The sequence below is a fragment of the Amphiura filiformis genome, chromosome 19 (assembly GCF_039555335.1).
Source record: "Amphiura filiformis chromosome 19, Afil_fr2py, whole genome shotgun sequence".
Taxonomy (NCBI): Eukaryota; Metazoa; Echinodermata; class Ophiuroidea; order Amphilepidida; family Amphiuridae; genus Amphiura; species Amphiura filiformis.
The window spans coordinates 38,149,902-38,171,704 of NC_092646.1; the positions used below are offsets into that span (position 1 = coordinate 38,149,902).

A 21,803-nucleotide genomic window follows, 5' to 3' on the forward strand; every position below is an offset into this window, starting at 1 on the left:
TATATACTCTATTGAGTTTCATGAGGCTTCCTTGTTTGGCAATCATTTTTTTTTCGTCCAGCCATTCGCATAGAGCCTCAAGTTCTTAAAACTCATCGCAGTGTTTCAATTTTACTTATTGCCATGATTGGCTTCTGAAAATAAACGAATCTTGTGAAAGCATGAAACTGTATCTTCAAAAACATATAATTTGGTGCACATTTATATTTTTAATTTAATAAAATATCAAGAAACTTTAAAACGTATTCATGACATCATCTCTTTTGTTCGGGACGCAGGTGATGGTATACCATGTACTGACTTTGGTTTTACATGTTCCAATGGATTCTGTGTTGATTGGGAGGCTTTGTGTGATGGTAATTATGACTGTCCGGACCACTCTGACGAATTCGAATGTGGTAAGTAAAGAAGTAGAAATGTTGGAATAACTTGGATGATATGTGCAAACAATACCAAATATCAGACAATGCATTAATTATTCTGCTGAAGTTTGTGTCAATCGGGATGTCATTCAAATTATTTGTTTAAAAGACTACCACTAGAGAAAGTGCTCAAGTGCACTTTTTGGGCTAAGATATTGTAGGCTACATTTTATAATGCCGTACAGCTAAGTTTACTTTACCGTCTACATGATTATCTATGCAACACCACTCTGCTGTGAAAATACCTAGAAGAAGAACACATTTACGTGTAAATCAATGGGCTCAAAACTTTGCCATAAGGACGCTTAAATTGATACACGTTCCCGAATTACATCGTTAAGAGGCTGTTGCAAGAAAACCAATCAATATTAAAGAAGTTGATGTAGATGTCGAAGTAAATTTGCAAACGTCATTTCGCAAACTCTTAGATAAAAACTATGTATCGGAAACCTCACTCTTTTTGTTTGGAAGTTGGGGTGTAAAAACACTCCTTGGGTATATTTGAAAACATGACAATTTTTTGTGACCAAGAAACAAGTTGGAAAACATCCGTCTGTACTTCTGTTTGATTTCAGAATGTGAAGATAGCATGGCTACTCTATTACCAGGTCAGTAGTATATATAATATTAAAAAAATCAATCTGTTTGCTTTGCGACGCGGTAAATTCAGCTTCTGAAAAACCTTTGAATTCACTCAAATTAGCAATTCTTGCAAAAATTTTACAATACCATGTAGTAAATTTAACTAGAAGGATGTTTGTATCTCCATCGTTTACAAAATTAATACAAAAAGTAACAATAAACCACTTTTTTATTCATATCTCTTTTAGCGGACTGTCCACTTCCTCTTGGTCTGGAGAGTGGTCACATTACCGATGGTCAGTTGTCAGCGTCCAGCTTTATAGATGGCGAACACAGCCCGTCACATGGACGACTAAGGAATTCATCTTACTGGCGCCCTGCAGATAATACATCGCAGTGGTTTCAGGTATTTGTTTACTATCAGGCCAGATGGGTTAAGATCCAGGGACCCCGATGTGTGAAGGAGAACAATTAGACGACAATGAAAAGCTGAAGAAAAGGGATAGGATATAAGCCTACCAGAATATCTGTCTTCAGAACCCTTTCGTGATTTCAATTGTCATATAGTCCCATTTGCTCATCTTAGCCCCACAGCCACAACTCCCAACTTGTGACGACCTTCTCAGGTTTACTTTGTACTTCAATCTGATTTAAGGTCTGACAAGGTAAATCTGGAAACACAGACTGGGTCGGAAGTCCTAAAACACTTTTTAGTAACCAAAGTAAAATATATTATTATCATCTAATCGGAACAGTTAATACAGGCGAGGTTGTGATTTTTGAATCGTATGAATAAGCGATGTCGGCATTAAATTCCAAAGGTATTATGGGACAGTTTTGGCCAATTTTGGTACTGATGAGCTCTCACTTATCTGGAAAATTGTATCCTTGTGTTTCGACTTATTGTTTAAATGTTTTGAAGACGCGAAAATATTGTAATCTCAATATTTTTGTTGGTTTGTTTTTAAATTAGTAAAACATAAACAATACTTTGTAAGCTCAAAAAAGCAATATTCATGACAGGTCAGAGTTCAACTGTACCAAACTATCCCACAATGCATTAGTAATGCCGACATCACTTATTCTCATTTTAGGCTGCAGAATAAAACACTTGATTTGCATTCTAGGTTCGATTCGACAAACGAATGATTGTGAGTGCTATTTCCATACAAGGTAGTGGAACAGAAAATGGCGGATGGGTGACAAAATATGAATTAACATTCAGTGAAGATGGAATCCAATGGAACCGACCCGTCAAACGAGAAGAATTATATAAAGTAAGGACAAAATGGTTAATGGTTAGGTTAGGATTTTTTTTTGGCTGTTGGAAGTCGAATAACACGCAGGCGCTGTTTTATTTTTACATAACAATACAGGGTGGAGTGACTATAAACCTCCAAGTGCATTGATATTTGTCATTTGGACAACCAAAAATCATATTTAGGAAAACTTTTTTGTCCCCCCCCCCTTTCCTACCACCTAAAACTTTTTGATCCCCTCTTTAAGGTCCAAAACTTTTTGGCCCCTCCCTTTTACCAGCCCCCCCCACCAAAGTATTTCTGAACACTCCCTTAATATGGATAAACATTATAAAATGATGGTGGTTTGGAAACAAATCTAATACTGGAACTTTTACAACTTTGATACGTTGTGTCTGGAACAACAAGACTTCATCATACAACTGGGGAACTCCACTTTAACGTATCTCATGCATGGGACCGGGCCATTACGACGATACCTAGCCGCCTACCAGTCTGATGTATCCAGACGCAACGTAGCAAAGTTGTAAAATAAGTTTCAGCTTTAGATTTATTTCCAAAACTCTGTTGCAAACTAGTGAAGACTAAGAACATTCACTCCTTTATCATAAAAGGGTGTTCTAAATGGTATTTGCCAGTATGCAATAATTACTAAGTTCTCTGTACTTATGTTCTTCAACGCTCCCTCCGTTCATCATCTGAAATACTTCTCAGGACCCCGCGTGTTAATTTATCATCTGTCGGTATGCGTTCCTTTCGTTATGCTGCCCCTGTAGCTTGGAATACCCTTCCCAACACCATCCGCAATATCACTTCTCTCGCTAAATTTAAATGTAGTCTTAAAACTCATTTTTTCAAACATGCTTTCCCTGAATCTTAAGGTTTTTTGTGTTTCACTGTGTGTCCTTTGCTTTTTTGTTTTCGCGCCCTGAGATCTTTTTGATGATTTTTGCGCGGTATTAATACTCTCCATCATTATTATTATTTATTATTATTATTATTATTATTATTATTATTATTACGATATAGTATACAATACTCGTGTGTGATTAATGTGAATGTCTTATACTTTGTTTTAGGAAAACAAGGACCCTCATTGCCCAACTCCATGCGTTATTGAGCCACCAATCCAAGCGATATTTCTTCGCATTCATCCAATAGAATGGGTCAACTTTGTAGCGCTACGTATGGAGGTGTATGGCTGTATCGACAACGGTTTGATTAAAACATTATTATTAGGTCTAATTTTGAAATACTGTTATCAATTTATCACTAAAGCAAGTGAAATAAATTTAAAAGATGTAATATTCGGGACTCCAAACGATGTCAAAAAAGATACAAATATTGGTCACTGATAGTTGTTGTGACAATCGGATCACTACTAGGCCTATTATTGGTGATATCTAATGTTAATCAATAATTAGTTATTATATTCTCTGGAGTACAGCATCTCATGTTGTAGAGATCAATGAAAGATACTTTTAGGTGATACTAACCATTGTAAACTGTAAAAGCACATAATACGACGTATGATATTTTGGGGACTAATTCTGGTATATCCTGCGCACAAGTATAACCCTACTCCCCTAATCCTAACCCTAAAACACAGGGTGCGCAGGGTAAGCCAGAATTGTACCTATTGTTGGATGGTTTTCTAAACCTTCAATCTGACTTTCATCAGAAGAAGTCCTATGATGTTGTCAGGCTTGCCCTTTTGCTGATCATTGGTGAACTTAGTTGAATGAGGGCGTTGTATGAGGATGGCAACTCCAGTCCTTAATTTTTGATCGCTTTCTTTTTTGCTCGATTTGGATGGCCTCCCTCACTAAATTCTCTATCATCCTTGTCTAAAACCTTTGTGGAATCCCAGTCAATGTTGTGGCGAGATTCTGTCTTACGCGCGTTCTGCAACAGCAAGGGTTTGCGGCTGGGGCAGTTGAATTGTAATATCTCAGACCATCTTCGAGTTGTCTACCACAAAGGTTTTAGTACATTTGGACATTCGGATGTTCTAATTCTTAAAATTGGTTATTTGGATACTGTATCGTTCATTGGCTTCAAATATCACAATATTATTTTTTTTATTTTGACAGATTGTGAATATCCACTCGGTATGACATCAAATCTAATACCAGATGAAGATATTACAGCTTCGAGTGAACTGAACTCTCTTCACGCGTGGAATAGTAGTAGAATACAAACATGGCAGTCACAAGGAAGTGGCTGGATTCCGACATTTGACGACATTAGACCTTGGATCCAGGTAAAGATCAAAATTTCGTCAGGAGGAAATACGGAAACGGTTGCCGTTACAGTTCCCTTAAACAATTCCCAATATTTTACCAACTTTTACTGTACGTACTCCAGAAGACAGAATAACCAACATCTCATGTTTATTCCCATGTGCTACTTCTTACATTAGGTGGTCTTTAACCCAAGTTAATTGATTTATTGCAGGTCTATCTTACGATATCGAATAAAATCCGGGCGGTAGTCACACAGGGTTGCAGAAATGAAGACTTCTGGGTCACTGCGTATTCTGTGACATTCTTTCTCGATGATGTACAACAACAATCGGAACTAGGAGATGAGGTAATTAGTAGAGCAAAATAAAAAACATGTTGTGTTTTGGTGCTCAATGTTTTCTATCGCAGCGAAGTGTTTTATCAACGTATCAACGTCATGTTATTATCAGATTTATTACTCGAGTTTCCAATGGTGTTTTCTATCTGTCACGGAGGTGACCACAATATCAAGTTTTTATATAGCAATGTGGCAATGAATTACATAAGTTAAGTCAAATATTCTCACAAAGGTTATGCTGCAAGTACTTGACTAAATGAGTGTTGTCACCATCGATTTAATGGCTAAAATACGTTGAGATATTAAAACATGTGGTGAAATGTTTCCCCCAATAGATCCTACAAGGTAATTCAGACAGGAACAGCTTAGTATGGAATTTCTTGGAGCCGTCAATAGACGCTGATGTGGTCCGAATCTATCCAGTCACGTGGTACCGTGGGATATGTCTTAGATTTGACGTAATTGGATGCAAAACATATCGTAAGTAAAGGAAACATGCGGAAAATAACTTTTGAATGTTTCAACCAAACCAAGGGGATACTAATTGTGGGATAGGCTTTTACGACGTGAATTCATAACAATTAGCGTGGTTTTAGCGGGTTCGCCGTCGGACAAGTTGAGAACTGTCAAGCTTTAGCAGATAGGCGAATTCTGTTTGTTTTCTCTAGACAAGGGACAGTATTCAGTAAACGGCTCTTTTCAGAGCTACCAAACATTCAATTTTAGCAGATATGCGAGATTTGCTTGCTCTCTGTTGACAAGGGGCAATTTTCAGTGAACGGCTCTTTTCAGAGCCATCAGGGGATTGTGAATTTCAAATGGAATAGCCCAATAATGTGCTACCTAAGTATCCCCGAACCAATATAAAGATATATCTGACAATCTTCATCAATATCCTTGGTGCACGCTTGTTCTGTTTCATTTGTTTTCTTTCATTTCAGCGCTTCCAATATGCAGTGTTGGCCACCCATCGTGTTCTTACGATCACCAGTGCACTCTACCCAAAGCCCTCATATCTTCCGTAAACTACCCCGATCCCTACTACAGAAGCAGCCGTTGTGGTTGGTCCATAACGACAGAGGAAGGAACCTATATTTCCCTGGCATTCCTAGAATTTGACATAAATTCCGTTGCACAATGCAATCTGAATGGAATATATATTCAAGAAAGTCTTGATGGAAACTTGATCAAAAGATTTTGCAATTTGGGGCCTCCTGGCGATCAGATGGTATACAGCAGTTTCAATACAATGTATTTAAAATTTGTGTCTGGGGATTTGATTGAACCAGGATTTGGGTTCTTGGCAGAGTATGAGGCTAAGCGATTCGAACCAGCAACTTTCAGGAATGAAACAGGTATGATGTTTGTATTGCTCCCTACTAATTTAAGAATGGGTCTTTAAAAAGGTCCATTCAGCGATTTGCTTATTGCTTACAATGTTGACAATTATGATGACTTTAAAAAGGCTTTTGACTTCATCAATGAGACAGCTATGTTCTCTATATTCGACATTTTCAGAACTTTGAGCAGTTTCCATCAAGTTTTCAAATTGATTAGCGCTAACATATATGTACTAATAGATCTCAAATGGTGAAAGAGATCTCTTGCCTTGTACTCGTATGTATAGTGTTTCTCAATGATAGTGAAGTTGAAACTAAAATTCAGTGTGCATGACTGAACATTCATTTTAATGATAATAGATTCCGGAGGAGTTGAGACCAATTGCCGGCAATTTCAAGTAGACATCCGTCCAAAATGCTAAGTGGCATGAACTATGTATAATGATATCGTCTTAGGACTTTCATATTGGAAATCCCATAGGGAGGTTCATATTGAAAATTAATCGGTAATTCCCGAAATCCTTTGCAAAGAAACCGAAACGGTTGGTCTGGTCACACCAACGAGTTGCGATATGATAGCTTAGGGTTTTTCCACGTAAGGATTCTGGAAGATGGAAATGAATAGTCTTGTAGAACAGCAAAACAATAATTTTGTTAACTTAGCGAGACTATCTTAAGCGCAATCCATGTTTTATTGTTTTTTCAAGTTTATGCATTTTACTTGCAATACGCGGTTGTTATATTGTAACTCGCAGATCAAGCGTGTCAGGAAGGCTGGGCATACTTTTCGAGCCACTGTTACATATTCCTAGACGCGGGTTATCTTGTTCGTTGGACGACGGCTGAAGATAATTGTCAAGCTGTAGGCGGCCATCTTGTTAGTATTCGAAATAAAGGCGATATTGACTTCGTGCATGCTTTACTTATAGCTAAAACAGGCGGGAAGAAATCAACAGCATATATTGGTAAGTTGTTTGAAATAATATAGTTAATATAGACCTACTGCCAAGTAGAAATGATCATTCATTAGGCTTAATTTTGATATCCACTATATTATATATTTACCGTTCATATATAGCAGAGCTACCGGACTAGCGCTAAATTTGGTGCGGAGTTTCAACATTGTGGCTCAATATAATCATATTGAGTCAAATCAATGTTGAAATCAAAAGGTGTGAATTGAATTTCTAAACTTTCAATTAAAGGCTTGACATTAAGTGGAGCTGATGGACACTATAGTTGGACAGATGGACGGCCACTCAGCTATACAGATTGGACAAAACCTGCAGAGTAAGTATGATATACAATTAACATTATAACTCTGAAAACTAAATTCTTACTTAAAGTTAAAAGTATACTAACCGTTTTGTTTGCCGAAATGCTGGGCGCAAATGGGTGACTGCATTGTAATACCGTATAATTCCATTTACATGCATATATGCCTCTAAATTAGTGTTTTTGACGAAAGCGACAAATGCAGACACCCTTCACAAAAAACAATAGACTTTTAGCAACTACACTTCTGATACAGGCGGTAGTATAAACATGTATTATTGAAAGACCAATTTATTGTAATGTTTTTTGTAGAGGCTGTCTTCCTTTCGTCAAAAACAAAACAATCATTTGGAGGCATTGTGCTTGTAGACGGAATTCTACGGTATCTCTCTGACTTCATTTATTTTAAATGTAAAGGTGGAGTAACATTCAGCCAGATGGTGGGAAGCTTGAGAGATGCACATTGATACAACTTGAAAATATCCACTCTACCAATCATTGGCATGATATACCGTGTGCATCGAGAGAAACATCACAATATATTTGCATGAAGCAATTAGGTAAGACTGAAAACATAAAGAAAGACACTTTAACTGTATACGACTCAAAGTAATCCGAATTTCAATAACCAAGTGTATAATCGTCTGTTTGAATGAAAATGAATCTACCATGCGTTTTTGTCTAAAATCCTCTAAAATTTGCTCTTAAATGCGTGTCACGCGTGAATTCTCTTGAATTATAGAACAGGGCATCACATAGTTCAGAGCCAAAGGATAGCATATCTGCAGTTGTTGAATTGTGTTTCAACAACTCTTCCTATACCTTTGTACAGGAGCCAAGCGTTGTTAATCCGTGATGAATCCACACTGTTCCAGTAGCGTATACGCGAACGCAAGGTTACGCGTTATCATCGATCTTCTTGTAAGGTTGAGTGGCAATGACAAACGGATATTCCGAATGAAAGAAGCATGTGAATTAGACGATCTTTAGCTTGTTTTCGTTGTTGAAAGGGATTCAATCATGTTTCACCGTTGTTCATCACCGATTAACAACTAGCGTCCGGCGCGTCTACGTCTACTTCGCTCGGGCAGCTAAAGCTGCCCTCGCGAAGTAAACCATACGCAAACGACGCGGAAGCATCGTTGTTAATCGGTGATGATCAACGGTGAAACATGATTGAATCCCTAATTGTGCTTATGCTTGCATTGTAGGTACACTCACTGTCATTTAGCAGTAACCGTTATTCGTTGTGATATCTTTAACCGTTTTCTGTCATTTTCAATCAATGCAATTTTCATAGTTGCGTAAGTTTTATGTTTTTGATTTATTTGACATAGATGACTTTGCAGCGAATGGAAGTCTTAGTTTACAGTACGGTAAGCGCAAGATTCTTTAAATGTAGTATTTCAGTGATATACGAATTTTTATATATTTTTCTATTCCACTAGAAGGGGTAGTCATACAAATTTGGAGATCTGTGTATTGTTCTCAACGCGATGACTACTTGTCTGCCTTTTTACCACTTCAGATACAAGCCCTTCTTGTCCACATCAAACATTCAACTGTTTATCAGGAGAATGCATTCAAGACATTTACGTGTGTGATGGCACTTACGACTGTCTCGATTCAAGTGACGAACTTAAATGTAATGGTAAGTTAATTTTTTGTTACATGCTTCAAATTTTTGGCAAATGTGACCAGTTCGTAATTTACACATATCCTCGACCACATAAGCAACGTGGGTGGACATAACTTGTGGTGAGACAGATAACCATTCAATATTGAACATGATGAAAGGATGTTTCCGAATAAAGTTCCCATACATCCGAGTTAAAACCCAACAGTAAGTCGTCACTCGAAGCAAACCGCTTGAACCAAAAGCAAGAGCAACTTTAGATGACAATGATATGCCATGATATGTGAGTATACAATACATCATAACTGAGAGGTTACGAGCCTATATTTCATGATCGTACACCGATTACATGATTGATGTCAGCCATAGACATAGAATTTTGAAAGTACCCTTTAGAATCATGCCTGAATATTATTACAAGTTAATGCAATAAACGTCTTTAAACAATCCCTTATTAATGTCAGGTTCAATGCGGACCACAAATCCATATGACGTCACCGCCGGATGCAGACCCGATCAGTTCCGATGTGATAATGGACAGTGTGTTTCTATCACATATCTGTGTGATTTCACAACTCAGTGTGATGATGGAACGGATGAAAATAAATGTGGTGAGTTAGCTGAAGTACTTTGGACACATGATTGTCAGGAAACATGGAGGTGTAGAAAATAAATTTGTAAGGGCTATGGAAGGCCGACGAGGAATACGCTTGTTTGATATGATCATGTATTAACTTTTCTAACAAAACATTATACATGCTATATAATGTTCAATTTTAGACCTGAATAATATCAACAGCTATCGTATATACGCATATATTTTGCAGCAACTTTTAACATAGCTTTTCCTTTCTATATCAAATTATTCGTCTGTTTCTGCTTTTTGTGGTAATTTTTATTTTATAAACATTGTGTGCAAATTGAGGGCGCTATTTACATATATTTGTAATCTAAATTAGCCAAATAATATCAGTTAAATCTTACATTTCATGATAAAAAGATTTGTCATTTGTTAGTCTTTTTGCTGATGTTCTAATACGATTTTACAAGTGTCCGCCCCTTGTAAAGATGCAAACAAGATTGAAGATAAATAGCGCCATCATTGTTCAAATTTTCTATGCTATTAAATACCCGTGGGAAGGTGACGTCCACCTACCTTGTAACCAAGGAATGCGTGGTGCAACGCATTTGGCATCAGATGGAGCGAGATGGCTGTGGCCTACTCTTGTAAAGACCACAGCAGCGAGTGTGTGTGTTACCAGGTTGTAAGACGGATTACCTTGAAAGTGTGTTGTATTATGCTGTTTTAGCGAACTGAAATGATGAGGATGCACACAAATTTGCAACGTCGTGTCTTGATTCGTTTCAGCGTATCCGAAATGTGAAAGCGGCCAATTCACGTGTGATAATGGCCAATGCATTGCAAACCATAGAAGATGTGATCTCATATCAGACTGCCTTGACAACTCAGATGAGATCAGTTGCGGTAATATGTGTGTCTTTGTGTCGTTGTGTTCCTTTCCTCGAGTCCATAGATCCGTAGGATAAGAATTGCGGGAAAGCACATTACGTTTTGTTACCTGGAGAGGTTTGATCATGTCTCACTTTTTTATCAACCAAATCGACGGTAATAACTCTTGTAGTGAGGGATCAACATTTAACCACAAATTGCTTCAGATGTCACACCACCAAATAAATCCTCATAGAGATATGTACTAAATTTGCCTTCAGAAAACGTCATTTTTTCTTTGCAGGAGCGACTCAGTTCTTAGCGACAGCTATGATGGTTGAAATTAACCCTAGCCTGACCCCTCTGGGTGGGTAAAAATATAGGTTGACCGTCATTATTTTTTACGACTGGACCTCAAAGTCTATGATGTCTGGGAATTAGCTAATTTACCGGCAAAATCGTGTCAGTGTTTCTGTATAGAAAAGGCTGATTAAAATCATGAAAAAAATACTTGATCTCTCCCAACTGTGGTATACTTGCAGGAATTAATATTACTAATCATGATCAATCCAAATTTGGCTAAAATTATGCAAATTTCTGCTCATTTTAATGCTAGATTTGGTGGTGTGAAATCTTCAGGCAAAACTCACTTCCTGGGAACTAAATACCACACAAGGTCATTTTTATGTAACTCATTGATCCATTTGTGTTATATACTGCCTCGAGCTATAATGACATCCTTGTGATCTGTACAACTCATTGACAGATACCAATCTCAGGGGGAATTCAATTTTTTATCATAGGTAGTGAAACGTAATGATAATTAACTTGATCATCTATACTTTTGTATATATGTTTGAGTATTTCTATGCTCCGATGATATTCATAGCAGGGCTTCTAACCTACTTCGTATGATATAAATGCTATCATTATTATCCATAGATATATGTAATTGTTTATACTAGCGCTATAGCGCTATTGGTGCCCGAAGAGGTACCGATGTCGATGACACTTTTTATCGTACCCTGAACATTTGTACAGTGCATTCATTTTTTATTTAAATGAAAAACAATAACACTATGCAACTGTTAATTCTTATCTCCAGTGAGCGATGTTAAGAGTCATCGGTACCTAACCGGGCACCAATAGTTCTATAGGACCAAATTGGATGTGGTGCCTTAGTTTGATTGTTCTACTTTGCAAAATATTTGTTTAAAGACAGATTGCACTTAGTGTAGGTTTTTCTGTTGCCGTGCACGTGTATAGGAGTTATATAATTTACTAAACAGGCATACAAGCACCTCGAGGAAAATCTGGACAATTTTTATTCAAGCACTAATAGTTAGGAGTTAGGCGCGTATAATAAATAAAGGATCATTGGTTACTTACACACTTGGTAATAGTTTACCGCATCATGGTAGTTTACGACGTGATATTTTGTTTTACCTGCAGATGAGTCTTTGATTGGCTTTCAGTGTTTTGATGGCACCTGGCTTCCTGCGCATGCGTATTGCGATGGACAAAGGGATTGCTCCGGGAAAAACTGGGAAGACGAACCAATAGAGTGTGGTATGTTAACATAAAAAAAATTCTTTTTGAGCAAGTTATGCTCCTTCTTATATTCATCGAACGTTTGGACAATACCATGCCAATTTATTTCTGCATAATTGATTAGCAAACTGCTTGTTTGGTTTCGCCTTTGTTTTTGAATGGTAATAAAATAATATCATTTTACGTAAACATTTTTTTATCAAAGAAGCCGACAAATGTAGTGAAACTCAATTGATGTGCAAAAACGGCGCATGTGCACCCCTCGAAACGCAGTGTTTGTATGGATTCGATCGATTTGGGTATCCCGTGGGTTGTCGTGATGCAACGCACCTACAAAACTGTGGTAAGTTTAGGATCTAAAATATTTAAGATAACTTTTAATTTTTTGCATAAGAAAAATCTTGGTCTTTTATAATTCGTTATGAATGTGGCAGATGGCCGAATCCGTATTCGGCTTTTGGTAAATTCGTGTTACTCATGTATTATTTTTTCAAGGGATTACCAATTTAGATCAAGAGGGTAGCATATCAATTTTAATGTAGATAATCGTCCACCGGGCTGCGCTGTACCGTTAGCTAACCCTGTATGTCGCCCTCTTTCTCCTACTTATCACGCTGAACACCGGTAAAAATTGATATGCTGCCATCTACAGCTAGAGCACTTGATCCTTAATTGCTATCCAATTCAAAATAATTTATAGGCAACATGAATTTATCAAAAAGACGAATCCGGATTCGGCGGTCTGCCGAATTCATAACGATATGACGCAAATCACAAATAAGGGCTGTTTCATTTTTCTAATACTAGGTGCACTTCTTCCTTTTTGCCGACATCTTCTCCATTTCTTCAAGTAATTGTAAAATGTTAGATAATGGTAAACATTTCTTATTGATTTATTAGAAATATTCGAATGTCCAGACAAGACGTTTAAATGTCCTGCATCGTATTGCATTCAATTGAGCCACCGATGTAACTCAATATTAGACTGCCCGAACGGGGAAGATGAGATGAATTGTGGTAAGACTTGTTAAATTTAAGTAGACCTGCACGCCCATGATAGGATTGCAAGAGAGAGCTTCATTACAATACCACTTTCTGATTGGCCAATATAGTTAATTGCCTACAGGCTGTCTGTGAGTGAGTTAGGTGCTTTAACTGTTAATGTTCATCAGAGTAATAGTTAGCACATACTATATATAACAAGACCCGTTTATTCATCTCTATGAACACTTCTGTAAACAATTACCGCCCTCTATTCGGATTGACTGTGGAAGAGAGGAGATTTGTGCCACATAAGAGCTTATGGCCCAGTCAGACGGAATCCAGGAACTTCAGATTTGAAGACTTTGCTACCCAGTGTTGGAGATGTCACCAACAACATTCATGTGTTTGTTTATTTGCTCGTAAATTTGTTTATAAGCTTGAATTTGATTTCACGATTATAAGCCATATTAAAGGGTTTCTTATCATGACTGGTTTATTTTCTTCTTTTTATATCCGAAGAAAATTACACTTGTCCAAAAGGAAGCTACCGTTGCCATGGTGAAAGATTTTGTCTTTCTCAAGAGAAATTCTGTGATGGAAACAAAGACTGTCCTGGTGGGGATGACGAAATATATTGTGGTAAGTCGAATTAAACAAATCAACAATTTCGAAATTAAAACACGAATATTATTCAATGGTGTATGATAAAACCACGTTATAATCTTGTGAGTTGAAGAATAGCATACCACGTGGAGGGCTTTGCACGAAGCGCACTGCGCGACAACATCTATAAAAAGTAATACAGTGTTACATAATTGCAACGTGTTTGATTTTGAACATCTTCAAATAGTCGCTATAATAATGAAAATACAGTCATGTAGAACACAACAGCAACTGGCATTGTATTCCAACATAAATGAATGTTTGAAAAATATTTGTTACACTTGAAGAAGCGATTGACTAATACTTTATAATTTAATTTTTCTTTAATCTTAATGCTCGATGCAAGATAACGTATGTCCAGTAGGATGTGGTTGTATCGGCATGTCTTATAATTGTGATGGTGTAGAGTGGAATCCAACTGATGCTACATTGATTCCTAAGGGCATAAGACAATTGTAAGTCTCTTGATCTATCTTGAATTTCAGATAAACCTAAGCTTCTACTAAACTGACAAGTATGCTGACGCATATTTAAAAGCTTATTTACAGCCCATGAAACCCAGAACGCACTAAGTTTGTAAACGTTTAAGAGTCGGAAGTTCAATTTCAATTAAAGGCCTCTGAATGTTTCTCCAGAAACATCAAGAACCAAATAAGCCGTTTATATGCAAAGTAGGCTACCCCATAAAATCACAATTTCTGAGATGGCATGGTAAAATTTATGACCTTTATAATTTACTTAATAAATTCATCAGGTTTGTTGATAAACATTATAAAAGATTTCATTGGAACAAAACCAAAAATATTGAACTCACTTTTGACGGTTTCGCCTATCATGGTCGGTAGGCATCATCAGAATAATGGTTGTAGATCCTTACTTCCGGTTGGACGTATCCCGACTGAAGAGGGTGTTTTATCAGCCAAAATTCTTTGTAAGAAGAATTAAAGAATCAATTTGGATCCGAACGTAATGAACAGAGACGAGTGGGCCCACTTCCTTAGTCACGTGTATGATCCTCTCCTGGCTGAGGAAACCGTCAATCGGAGTTCAATTTTTTTGGTTTTGTTCCAATGAAATCTTTTATCTTTATTTGACGTCTTAAAGTTGTCACTTCGAGTAAAATTTCTTTTGTTTTTCTTTGTTATGACCAACTTGTCAGATAGCCCACTTTGTTTTATACAGTTCAAATGGAATTTACAGAATAACTTGTCCAAATCATTTTGAAAGTCGCTTAATGTCGTTGTGTAATGTATGTGTATGGACAAACTCTAGCATAACTGGCATAATCAAAACGACTTTTTCTTACATTTATTGGAAAACATTGACAGCCAGACTATGTTATATCAACACATATTTTGGCTTATTTTATGCAGACGAATTGTTAGTATTAAAACTGACGATACTGAGAATGCCAGTACAATTGACGACATATTATTCTTGAAGTTGAAAATGTTCAAACTCCTAGTATATCTGTAAGTAGTAACCGTGTCAAAAATATTTTTTGTGTTTAAAAAATTGTTACTTTATTAACAAACGTTTCGTAATTTCATCATTATCTTCTTTGGATTCACAATGACACATGTATTTGGGGAACAAAGCGTTAACTTTTACTATAAATATTTACTTTTTATTGTTATTTTAACAGCGACATTACAGGAAATGGTATTGCTGATGTTACAGAAGCTTTCAAGGAAAACATTAACATGCGTTCACTGTAAGATATTACACATTTACGCGGGAAACCAGTTAACCTTCTTACACTGCTAAAATATTTTACTCAACATTGAGTAAAAAGGTCACAACTCAACAAATGAGTAACAAATTACTCAACATTGAGCTTTAAAAGTGTCACAACTCAACAAATGAGTAAAATTTTACTCAACATTAAGCTCATCTTGATAAATATTACCCAACATTGAGGGTAATATCTATATATTAAAATAAGCTCAATGTTGGGTATTATTTACTCAATTTCAGTAATGTTTTACTCATTTTGTTGAGCTGTGACCTTTTTACTCAAGTTGAGTAAAATATTTCTAAGAGTGTACAAAAGATTGAACATGCTGAAGGCTTGATTTTAATAATATTATAATGTTTAGTTGTTAAAGCGGTACAATAACAAATAAAGCATTGACAATGCCAAAACTTTTTTTATTATAGAATTGTAGCACGTAACCGTATTGGAGCTCTTCAACCTGGTTCTCTAAGTGGTCTAACTAATTTGCAATATTTGTAAGTTGTTCATTGTATTTTTTAATTTTTATTCGCATAATTATACCGTATTAACCTAACCTTCACAGTGCGTTCAAGTACCATTTAGTAAATCTGTCAGACAAGAAAATTAACATTAAAAGCGTCAATTATATTAAATATAAAAACATGTTTATGCCATATTATATATTCCCTAAACGTCACCATTTGTTGTACATTGTGTCCTGCATGTAGAGATCTATCTGGAAATCCACTACGTCGAATGGACTCAGGTGCTTTCCGCCAGCTAATGTCCTTAAAATATCTGTAAGTAATTCCATTTATTTTAAAGCAACAACCTTACATTAATGACTGGATAGTACTAAAACATAAAAATAATGAATCAATAATAATACTAGAAAGACAATGATAGGTATCAATATTTAGTTATGGAACATTTTGTTTCTCTATTCAAGTGATATTCGTGAGAGTGACATCGTCGGTGCAACAGAGGCCGTGTTTGAAGATCTAAAAATGCTCGACACTCTGTGAGTAGTAGTATTTTACTGTTGGGTGTTCGACTCGTTGTCGATATTTATTCGAAAAGAATTTTTTTAAATGCAGTTTAATTTGCTCGTCAAATGAAACATACAATTATCCCTGCGACTGAAATGGTCTTCCGTCGTGAAGTCACGTGATGGATTCGCGGGCAGGCCTCAGGGCTAGTTTGTCGCTAAGGACGCATTCTATGTCAGTTGAGCATACATAACAGACGTTATTTTATTTTATTAACGATTGATATATAATGATTAACGCTTTTTTTTACTGCACCCGCGTTTACCGAATGGTGATTATTCAGAAATGCTGGCTTAGAAACTTTTAAATATGCGAAGCGCCAAGACCTAAAGGTGACCAACTCGATTGTAACCCAAACAATCAAAATTGCGATTTGGCATCTGAAGGAAGCTTATGATGTTCTCATAAAAACACCGATTAAATCTTACGACTGAATAATATTCACTTTCATGTTCTTACAGATATTCGGATAAGTACCTCTTCTGTTGTCTCGTCCGAGGACTTGAATCTGTCACCAGTTGCCTTCCAGAACCAGATCAATTTTCATCTTGTGAAGATCTCATGCGGATTCCAATCCTCCGATGGTTCATGTGGATTCTTGGCATCAGCGCTTTCCTTGGTAACGGATTTGTCATTCTATGGCGACTTCGTCCAAATCAAGGTCAAAGGTCGAATACTGTACAGGATATACTTGTGTGGAACTTAGCCATTGCGGATGGACTAATGGGCGTTTATATGCTAATTATTGCGTCAGCTGATATGTACTATCGTGATGTATACATTGCATATGCTGAAAGTTGGCAAACGAGTCTGATTTGCAAATTGGCGGGATTTCTTTCCGTTCTTTCAAGCGAGTCGTCTGTTCTATTTCTAACAGTAATCAGCGTGGATCGATTTCTTTGTATAACTTTTCCTTTTGGACAAATCAAATTGCGCGGCAAATCCACAAAAATAACTGCTGCTGGTGTTTGGTGTTTTGTTTTGATCTTGAGTTTGATCCCCATATTGATACCAAGTTATTTCAGCAATGCTTTCTATGGTAGATCCAGCGTCTGCTTGGCGTTACCGCTGACTAATGACCGTCCACCTGGTTGGATCTATTCCACAATGGTTTTTATTGGACTAAACTTGTTAAGCTTCACCCTCATCGCCATCTGTTACATCATAATATATCTATCCGTAAGAATATCATCAAAAAATGTAACAGCCACGTATAACAAGAAACGTCTGGAGCAAATCGAGATGGCGCTGCGAATGTCCTTTCTGGTTGGTACCGATTTTATCTGTTGGATGCCCATCATCATAATGGGCATATTATCCCTTACCAATACGCTGACAATACCATCTATAGTATACGTCTGGACAGCAGTGTTTGTACTACCAATCAACTCTTCACTCAATCCATATTTATACACGATCCTAACGAGGGAGCTTTCCCGACGGAAGGCTAATTCAATCAAACGAACAAAAAGACTAGATCACTCGGCATCTATAGGAGCAACTCAAGTATCGGCTATTCCGTCAGGTAAAAGGCTGATATATAATTTTTTTTCGTTGCACCAGACGTTGGATTAGATTTCCCGCAGAGAGAAAGCAGGAAAAAAAGTTTTTAACGAAAAGCCTTTGCAGCCGAAAACCAAAAATCATTGCGGAGAATTGAAAGCACAACGTCTATGGCAGATAAAAAAAACGTTTATTTTTTTGTATTCTGCCAACGGATGTTTATCAGTCTATAATATCGAATTGATTAATTCGAATTAAACAATTCATCGAGTGGCCATGGGCAGCGCCATTAGACATGTTACAAGACTACCAAGTGACAAGTGATGGACCGTACCCACACAATAGGCACCTTTTTGATAATTTTCATCACGGTTACTCGAAACTTACCTAGCTAATTTATTATACATTAGGGGTCTCTGCCATTTTAATATGTTATGAAAAACTTAATTTTAAAAATATCCACCGACGGAAATAAAAATCTATTGACGGATAGTCTTGTTATGCTCTCACAAACTTAGAAAAATATCTGAAAAATCCAAAATGTTGGTCTAAAACATGCCCAAGGTTACTGCTGTCCCATTCAAAAGTACAGGAAGACCACCTACAGCGTTGAGGTCATCTTTCTAGACTTCCTGTCTACTGGCAGTAATGGCTACTACCCAGTGCTAACATCAATGAATTGTTTAATTCGAATTAATCAATTCGATATTATAGACTGCAGACGTTGGGTTAGATTTCCCGCAGAGAGAAAGCAGGAAAAAAGTTTTTAACGAAAAGCCTTTGCGGAGAATTGAAAGCACAACGTCTATGACAGATAAAAAACGTCTATTCTGCCTACGGATGTTTATGATATGTTCTACCTTATCACCAGCACCTTTTTGATAGTTGAGCTGCTCGAATACCGTAAAACCCCGTCTACAAGCATATAGAGTGCTTCTGATGACAGCTACATTAATCCAGGCGCCATTATGGAGTATGAGCAAATAAATTACGGATCCAAGCATATACAAACAAGTATTATTTTAAGACCAATCTATTGTATTGGTATATTTACGCTGGCTTCGAATTAATTTAGCTTTCATAAAAAACACTATGTATGCTTGTAGACGGGGTTTTACGGTATTCGCTTTGTTGCATCGCGAACTATAATGTAGATCCTGCCAATCTTACAACACATGCAGCTTCTATGTAGTAATGTCATTTGAACCAAATTTCAGAATTGTAACAATGTTAATCTTTTTGTAGTTATGATGAAAAAGCAATCCAAATATCAGTCTTTGCAATAATGTCTTCCCTTTACGAACAACCACATGTGATTCTGCGAATGAAAACACTAGTTACTTTTTCAGTCAGGGTTGGACCCGATTTTGTGGTGTTATATCTGCAGTGCATTTTGGTTACGGTATAATTATTTTACAGAAATAGAAAACAAAAATTATGGATAAGGATCCATATCCAAAATAAAGCAATTATACCACCTTTTATAACAATTAAAAAACAGTACACTCTTATTTTTTCATTTAATATGACTATTGTAAAGTCCATTCAGACAAAAAAATGTTTCCCTTTGTACATTAGTAAGTTTCCATGAGTGGACGTGTTTCTCCTTTGTTCATTTATTTAGCGAACAGCGCCATCAGAGGTATGATAGATGAATGCCTAACTAAGAGCCGTTTGCTGCCTCCAATTGGGAAATCACAAACGGATACGTATAAACTTCGCCATTTCAATCGTGCTCGATGGCGTATGTCAGATATTGACTCCATTGAGAAGGATTTGCGCCAAGCAGTGACAAATTTGCATAGGATTGGTGCGTTTCATGGCGCAGTTGATGAGGATCATATTCTTATAGAGAAGGTAGAGCCCTATTTATGGATGATTTGTGTTTACATTATTTTGGTACCCGCAAAGTTGATTTGAGATCAGATAAAAACTGCAAGGCAAATTGCAAATTGCTTTCAAAGCAAATAGCATCAAAAATTAAAAGTTAAAACAAAGGTTGTAAAAGTTGAGTTTTGTAAAAAAAAGTATGTGGTCTGCCACACTGCTGTATTATTTTGCATTGGGTGAAACTACAGAGGGCGTCCTGAATGTAAACATCAGTCAACTCGTCGACTAGTCCAAAAAGGGTTTAAAGTTAGGGTTTGGTTCATTTTAGATTAAGATTAGGGTTAGGGATAAGGTTTGGTTTAGGGGTAGGGTTAGCATGAGGGTTAGGGTTATTGATAGGTATAGGGTTCCCCGGTTTGGGCATTGTTAGGATTAGAGTCACAGTTATGTTTAGGGTAAAGACAAGTCATAGGTTTTAAATAGATTAGGGTTAGGGTGGAGTTAAAGGTCCGTAACCCGATCGACAGCATCATCCCCCCGATTTTTTTTCATTGTTGATGAGGGTTTGGTATCACATAATAGATACTATTTTTCTCATTACTATCCTGAAATTTGACGCTCCAAGTCGATGTATTTCCGGAGAAATCATGAATCACAGCGGTTTTACAGGTATACCAGTTTGTAAACAATAAAAATTACTTCGGATCATGGGAAGAGAAAAAAGCGAACTACGCTAAGTGCTGAGGAGACGGTCCGCCGTATATAATTAAAACAATTCCTTGAATATTTCAGTTGGTGAAATAGCTCAATTGGCTAGCGCGCCGTTCTTTTACCCAAGAGGTACCCGGTTCAAAACCCGGTATCGGAAGGTTTTTCCTCTCCATTTTAACCCAAACTTTTTATATTCATTTGAAATGTACATATTGCAAGGGAAATATATTTTGTTTCCTTTTTTTCTGAAACGGTACGAAAAAAACAAAAAAAAAAAAAAAAAAATATTTTCCGTTCAATACGGGCCGGGCATTGCAGCATGTCAGCATTCGTCATACGAACGGGAATTGTTGTTGTTGCATGCCTACCCAGAATGCAATTCACGTATACAAGGTATTGGATTGCAAATTTGGCTATTTATTCACATTTACGCTGAAAATGCTCTCGTTTTTTCACAAAGCAGCATAAAGGGGAGATATTTGATATTATTATGTAATTTTAAAGACAATCCATATCCAAAACCAATAGGGTTACCCCCTTTAAGGGTTAGGGTTTAATAGGGTTAGGGTTAGTTTAAAACTTAGTTATTGATTTTCACATTAATGACTCTTATACATGTAACCACCATTTTCACTAATTATTGTCAATTGTTTCTTGACTGGGTTGTGTAAAACATTTTGATTGTCTCCACGATTTATATGCAATTTGGTTTAGTAAAAATACCGCTGATTTACTCCCAAACACTGAATATCATTTTTTATTGCAGACGATAGGAGGCTCGCATCGTGCGTATCTGATGGTGCGAAGTAAATTCCGCCCACTGAGTATCCAATCAGGCCGTCATGTATATGGGCGCCAAAATATGGTGGATATAGCAGAAGACAACGTGATGGACATTAACGATGTTAAACTTTCAAGCGTGAAGTCTGGTGATGACGATGCTGCTGAGCAGGGTCATGTCGAAAATGATTTCAAACAACTCAGAACTCTTATTGAAGGTCTTCGTATAAAAAGCACAAGTACTGTATAATGGTCATATTGTATAATGGTACAGAAATAATGTGGTTTATACTGCAGTATGTTCGGAGTCCCAACAACATAACAGAAGCCAAAAAATTAAGCGAGAGGCTATGCTCGTTTTTGTAGTATTTATAAAATAAACTATATGTTAAATTTGAAATTAATGTATGTATTATCTTATAGAAACATGTTAGATGAGTAAATGTGCTTCATAGAAAATAATTTTGA

General features: G+C 36.7%; 3 protein-coding genes across 3 annotated transcripts; all 3 read left to right on the forward strand.

The window, feature by feature from the left end:
• The first annotated feature begins 1,011 nt into the window (after positions 1 to 1,011).
• On the forward strand, positions 1,012 to 4,876 carry LOC140140566 (neuropilin-2-like). The gene is made up of 6 exons (XM_072162324.1): positions 1,012 to 1,030; positions 1,253 to 1,410; positions 2,132 to 2,281; positions 3,343 to 3,478; positions 4,357 to 4,526; positions 4,721 to 4,876. Exons 1-6 carry the CDS (start codon positions 1,012 to 1,014, stop codon positions 4,874 to 4,876), a joined length of 789 nt encoding a protein of 262 aa, XP_072018425.1.
• Positions 4,877 to 7,412: 2,536 nt separating this feature from the next.
• LOC140140567 (CD320 antigen-like) lies at positions 7,413 to 12,130 on the forward strand. Its single transcript, XM_072162325.1, has 5 exons — positions 7,413 to 7,476; positions 8,799 to 8,837; positions 9,562 to 9,708; positions 10,467 to 10,583; positions 12,000 to 12,130. The coding sequence occupies exons 1-5, from the start codon at positions 7,413 to 7,415 to the stop codon at positions 12,128 to 12,130; spliced, it is 498 nt and encodes a 165-aa protein (XP_072018426.1).
• Positions 12,131 to 17,440: 5,310 nt separating this feature from the next.
• LOC140141255 (relaxin receptor 2-like) lies at positions 17,441 to 21,709 on the forward strand. The gene is made up of 3 exons (XM_072163064.1): positions 17,441 to 18,036; positions 19,639 to 19,871; positions 21,322 to 21,709. Exons 1-3 carry the CDS (start codon positions 17,619 to 17,621, stop codon positions 21,583 to 21,585), a joined length of 915 nt encoding a protein of 304 aa, XP_072019165.1. The 5' UTR covers positions 17,441 to 17,618; the 3' UTR covers positions 21,586 to 21,709.
• Positions 21,710 to 21,803: the final 94 nt, after the last annotated feature.